The sequence below is a fragment of the Cryptomeria japonica genome, chromosome 8 (assembly GCF_030272615.1).
Source record: "Cryptomeria japonica chromosome 8, Sugi_1.0, whole genome shotgun sequence".
Taxonomy (NCBI): Eukaryota; Viridiplantae; Streptophyta; class Pinopsida; order Cupressales; family Cupressaceae; genus Cryptomeria; species Cryptomeria japonica.
In genome coordinates, this window is record NC_081412.1 from 484,995,120 (window position 1) to 485,001,119 (window position 6,000).

General features: G+C 37.0%; 1 protein-coding gene across 1 annotated transcript in view; it reads right to left on the bottom strand.

Annotated features, from left to right (window-relative positions):
* The window catches only part of LOC131077279 (uncharacterized), a 72,718-nt gene extending 67,134 nt beyond the window's left edge, over window positions 1-5,584 (bottom strand). The window contains exon 1 of the mRNA XM_058014735.2: window positions 4,914-5,584. Within this exon, the coding sequence (XP_057870718.1) occupies window positions 4,914-5,231 (318 nt within the window). The 5' untranslated portion in view covers window positions 5,232-5,584. The remainder of the gene's footprint in view (window positions 1-4,913) is intronic.
* Window positions 5,585-6,000: the final 416 nt, after the last annotated feature.

Genomic DNA, 6,000 nt, shown 5'->3' on the forward strand with positions numbered 1-6,000 from the left:
TACCTCCAAAAACACCTTAAAGCTATTGCTTCACTCATTTTGACTCATTTGGTCATTTTTGTGTCAAGGAAAAACTTGGAGCAGCAGGAGGGTTTGAAGGAAGCCATTGAAAGAGGAGGTGCAGAAATGAATAGAAGGCAAAGTAGTTCAATCTAGGGCAAGTATCTTCCTTCAAACTTGAAAGAGGTAAGTTTCATTCTTCCATTTTCCTATTCTCCATTTTTTTTCAAAATTTGAAGAATGCAATGAGAGAAATGTCTGATTTTTTATTTTTTTTTGTATTTTATCAGTTCAAACTTTAATTCAAACTCAAAAAAAATGAGCAGGAGTGAGGGTGATGGTAGTAGTGAGAATGAAGTGGAAGTGGTTGGTGGAAATGCAAGTGGAAGTGCTGAGAGAAGTAGTGGGCAGCAAACTAATATAATTAAATGCTCTTCAAAAATTATGGAAACATATGCAAAGGGCCTTTTCAAAAAAAAAAACCTCTTCTCCAATATGTTACACCTCAGGGTGAAAGGAAAAGAAATTCAGGAGGGAGTATGGTGTGGGTTTGTCATGTTGGGTGAAAGGAAAAGAAATTCGGGAGGGAGTAGGGTGTGGGTTTGTCATGTTTGCTTCACAGATTTTAGGGGCAGCTACAAAAGAATAAAATCTCATTTTTTGGGTGTTCCAGGCCATGGGGTCAAAGCTTGTCCAAAACTAAAAGATGAGGAGAGGATAGAGTGTCATAGATTGCATATGGAGGCAGAAATGGGGAAACAAGTTGTGGCAATACCGACACCTTCTTTTGCATGTTCACAAACATTTGGGCCTATGACATCCACTATTGGTAGTAGTAGTCAAGTTGAGACAAGAGGAAAGAGGAAGATGGGTAGTGAGACAGGAGGGTTAGTAGAAGTTTTGTTTAATGCACAAGGACATGAAGCTACAGACATCCATTGCTAGATTCTTTTTTGCTAATGTCATCCCATTTTATGTGGCACGTTCCTCTTACTTTAAACAAATAGTCAAAGATATAGCCACTATCAGTCCCACATTCACAACCCCTGGAGATCATAAGCTATGGACTACTCTCCTAGACAAAAAGTATTCCAAGGTTAATGTGCTAATAGAGGATATGAGGTGAACTTGGATGAGGTTGGTTGTTCTATTGTGATGGATAGGTGGACTAATGTTAGACATTGGCCACTCATCAATATCATTGTCACATGCCTTGTTGGTTCTTATTTTTTGAAAGTTGTGGATTGTTCAAAAAAGCGTAGGGATGCAAAGTTCGAGTTTAGCATTTTGAGAGATGCCATAGAGGAGGTTGGGGCTGCTAATGTTGTACAGGTGATCGCTGATTCAGCACATGTGTGCCAGTCAACAAGTTTAATGGTGGCCGGTGCTTACAGGCACATCTTTTGGACCCTATGTTGTGTTCATGCATTGAACAATGCATTGAAAGACATAAGAAAAATAGATTGGGTGAAGAAAGTGGCGGTAGAAGCTAGAGACATTCAAATGTTCATTTGCAACCACCACACCTCACTTGCTCTCTTTAGATCATTTTCAAAGGAGTTCCTCAAACCCGTTGAAACAAGGTATGCCACTTAATTTTGTATCAAACTTCCAATTCTTTATTTTAATGAACATTGAATATAGGTATGCCACTTAACTTTTTTATTATTTTAATGAATATAGGTATGCCACTTAATCTTGTTGGAGAGGATGCTTGAGGTGCATGATCCTCTACAGTTGATGGCGGTGAATCTCGAGTGGGCTAGATGGCGGGATCAAACTCTACTAAAGGAAAATCTGCCAAACAAAAGATCCTTGATGACAATTGGTGGTCCACTATGAGGTAAGACATTGCTAATTTTATTATTAAATTGCTGATTGTTTTAAAAATTAAACATTAGATTGCTGATTTTCATATTCTAATTTTAATATTTTGAACTTTGCACTTGAAGATATGTTTTCTTTGTCATCTCACCTATTGTAGATGTCATCAAATATGCTGATATAGACTCTCCTATTCTTAGAGAGATGTATGAGACATTTGACAGTATCCTTGGGAAGATTAAGCAAACAATTTTGGATAAGGATCCTACTTTGGGGTTTTATGAGCAACATATTGAGCCCATTGTGACACAGAGGTGAAACATAATGAACACCCTGCTTCATATGGTAGCTTATGTAGCAAATCGCAAATGGTATGCACCAAGGGATGGAAGGGTGCCTCCATGTGATGATGATCAGATTTTAGATGGGTTCACATGGACCATTGATAAGATATTTCCAGAGGAGGAGGCTTCCATACTTCGCGCACAATTCCTTGACTTCACAAATCTTTGTGGTCCTACATTGAGTAAACCACAAGCAACGTTGGATATAGCTATATTAGCCCAAAGAGACCCTATTGGATGGTGGACATGGCATGAGAGGGATACACCACAATTAAAGTTGCTTGTCACTCACCTCCTTTCATAGGTTGCTAGTTCCTTTGCTGTAGAGAGGAACTGGTCCACATATGGCTTTATCCACTCTATCAAGAGGAATTGACTTACCCCTAGATGAGCGGAGAAGCCAATGGTCGTGCATAGTGCTCTTCAACTTCAAGATCGTCAGACTCCGGAGTATCGACAGACTCTAGCTTTATGATGGAATGTTGATCCCAAAAATGTGGCCCGGGTTGATGAGGAGGCACCAAGGGGATTGGTTGGGATTCTGTTGGATGAGGTGGCGTGGACCATGACAGTGGCAAAGACAACTCTGATTTTGATGCAATGTTAGGAGATATAGATTAGGGGCGGCATTGTACTTTGTTTTTTTATATTTTCAATCATAATTGACAATGAAACCATATGGCAGCAGTTTAGCCTTTGGACATTTTGTATGTTATTTCTTAAATATCTAATATCACCTGCATATTGACAATGAATTCTGAATTATGAATGCATATTGAGTATTGACAATGTTGTATGTTCAAACTTTACATTCTAAAATGTTTTCATAGTATCATACGCATGCTATATCCATGTTTTCATAGTATCATACGCATGCTATATCCATGTTTTCATATGAATATAATGTATATATGCATGCTTTATCCATGTTTTCATATGAACATTTAAAATTTTCCTACATTTTATATAGCTGTCCCCTGCCCCTCTGGTCCCCAAATTTGATAAAAAAAATTGCCGTCCTGAAAACTCGTCTCGCCGTTCCCTGCCGTCCCTGTCCTGTAAACTCAGGGTAATGTAATAAAAAACTTATCCTAAAATCCCTTGTAGTGGATTTATGACCAGAACACATTATCACAAAGAGCAGTACCAGGAAGGGTTACAGCATGAACTACAGAATATTTATATTATCTTTGCTTATTTTCATGATCATGTTTCACAAATCGTATTAAAAGCATTGTAATTATACTGCGATTGCATATTGAAATTGAGGTCTAGTGACTTCATATAGAAGCTTCAGAGAATCATGTTATATGACTACATGGAGATATGCATAAGATGAAACTAAAGCTTGCTCGGCTAGTCAATGAAGGTATTCTTTACTTCATTAATTCAGTGAATAGATGCTTCGAATAGGAACAGTAAAAACTGCAATGACTGGACAATTAGTCAGGAAAGCAACATTGTTGCAATAGTGCTGTTATGCACCAGATGTCTCGGTTGATAATGAATTAACTGATGGCTACCAAGGCCATCCCAAGGTTCATATGTTCTTACACTTTCCATTGTTATTCCATCACTGCAATATGGCAAACATTTTTGCTGTCATCTTTCTTGATACTCAAGACTTGTAAACAATTCTGGGTAAAACATCTCCATTTCCCTCTCCCTCCATACCTTCTCTCTGGCTAAGAAGTTCTCCATTGCCATGTCTTAGGACAGAAATTGAAACTTAAACTCTTTGTAAGGTAGAACCAAAGACATAACGCAAGGATTACTGTCAAGGGTATTTGTAAGTTAAGAGTTGCAACCATTTGTCATAGGTAGAGCTAGAATAAATTAGTTCAGGAAAATATTTGAATCGTTTTAAAATATATCAAATGGTGCTTTAAAAGAGAGGCAACATCTTTTTTGAAAAATATGATATTTTCTTTAATGTGAAAGGAACCTTATCAACGCCATTTAAATGCCATAAATCAGCCAAACTACCGAACGGTACAATTCTACAAAAATTAGGAGCTCTACAACCACAGCTGTTTGAACCCGGTTTTTTGCATGCAATGTTCCCAACAAAACTCTATTGACAGGGTAAAACACCATGACCCCTTTGCTCTATACTCATTTGACCTTTAACAGAATTCAGCATCTTAAACTGAATAGCTCAAATCCGACTCTACTAACTCATTTGATTCAAATGGGTACGGGAAACTGCGTGTGTTTGATAATGACTTTCTGAACAAAGTGAAAACCGTGGAGAAAAAAATCAAGACCATTCCAATTTTACTGAGAAATGACCCCTAAGTGGTTAAAACACCCAAAGCCAAATCGGGTACACTAGCAAATAAGTAGATACATCGTTTTCTTAGAAGGAAAATGGAACCTTATCTGATCAAAACGTTTAATGTCGAAGTGGGTAAAAGGGTAACAGTGAGTAAACCATTTTTTAATTAAAAACTATAATTTATGTCCTATTGTTGAGGCTAAAAGATGCTCAAACTGCGCAAGCGGGTGCCAATAATAAAAAATTAAATTGACTGCAATGCATGGTATGAGATGAACAATGAGTAATCTCAAGTTGCACAAATTTCCTAACGTGGAAGGTGCATATTCAATCCAAAGAGCTTGGAATGCATTCTATAGAGTTCGGGGTACATGTTGCACCGTCCCGTACAATATTTTAGACATGAAATTTGAGCAATTTTAGGTAATTCTTTATTAAAATCAGGCAAAATTATGAAATAAGGATACCTGTTTATTGACATCAGGATGGTACTTAAGAGCTAATTTCCTGTAAGCTTGTTTGATTTCTTGCGGAGTTGCATAGGGAGCTACTCCCAGCACTTGGTATGGAGATTCCTCCCTCTTAGAACTTGCTCTCACACACGAAAATCTACATCTGCCTCTTCCTCTGCCACTTAATATTTTCTTACTCCTGTAGATCTTCTTAATATCGATATTATTTATGTTACACAGGTGAACAGGCACAATCAGAGGAACGGAAGGTATTCTCATGGCAGTGCTCGTGTGCACTCCGCCCATCACACCACTTGAAGAGTAGCATAACATTTGGTTACAAGCATGTCAGTGCCACCAACTTTAAAACTGATCTTTCTTTTTGTATGGGCGAGGAAGCAAGTTTTTCTCATCTACCATACTCGCTTATGGATTTGCAGGCTACAGGAAGGGATGATGCAGATTTATCTAATAAGATAACATTTGTATTTTCATTTCTAGGCAGTTTTCGAGATGGCCCTTTCTATATGGCTGTTGTGCCTTAAACTCAATCGGGAGCCAATCATCGAAATTGACCTGTATCGATGAGTAAAAAGTTTCTAGAGATTCCCAGAGGGATTATTTTTTCGTGAGTATAAAGGGTAATAATACAAAGCTCTATAGATTTAGGGTATGGGTATGGATAGGTTCATGTGAATTATTATTCATGAAATATGGATAAATGAGTTTAATTGAAAACTACATAGTTAAATTCTGGTCGCAATAATAGTATGGATATTCTTTACTTTCTGAAATTAAATCAAAGGAATGTCCCTCTACAATATCTTTGGACCGCAAAAGAAAAAAAAAAAAATTGGGATGTTTATTCTTTCCTAATGTTTCAGAAATCATAGTTTTTATCTATTTTTTTTATTTGGAAATTTGAGGTTAATCTACGGTACATAATAATTAATGTTATTTCAAGAGTTAAATTTTCATTGTTCAATTAAGAATTTGAAACAAGGAGGTGGAAAAGATCTAAAAAGACATGGAAAGAAAGGGTGTGTATTTTTTGCAATATAGAGATAATGGAATTAGAAAAACATTCTACTTTAGAATTTGA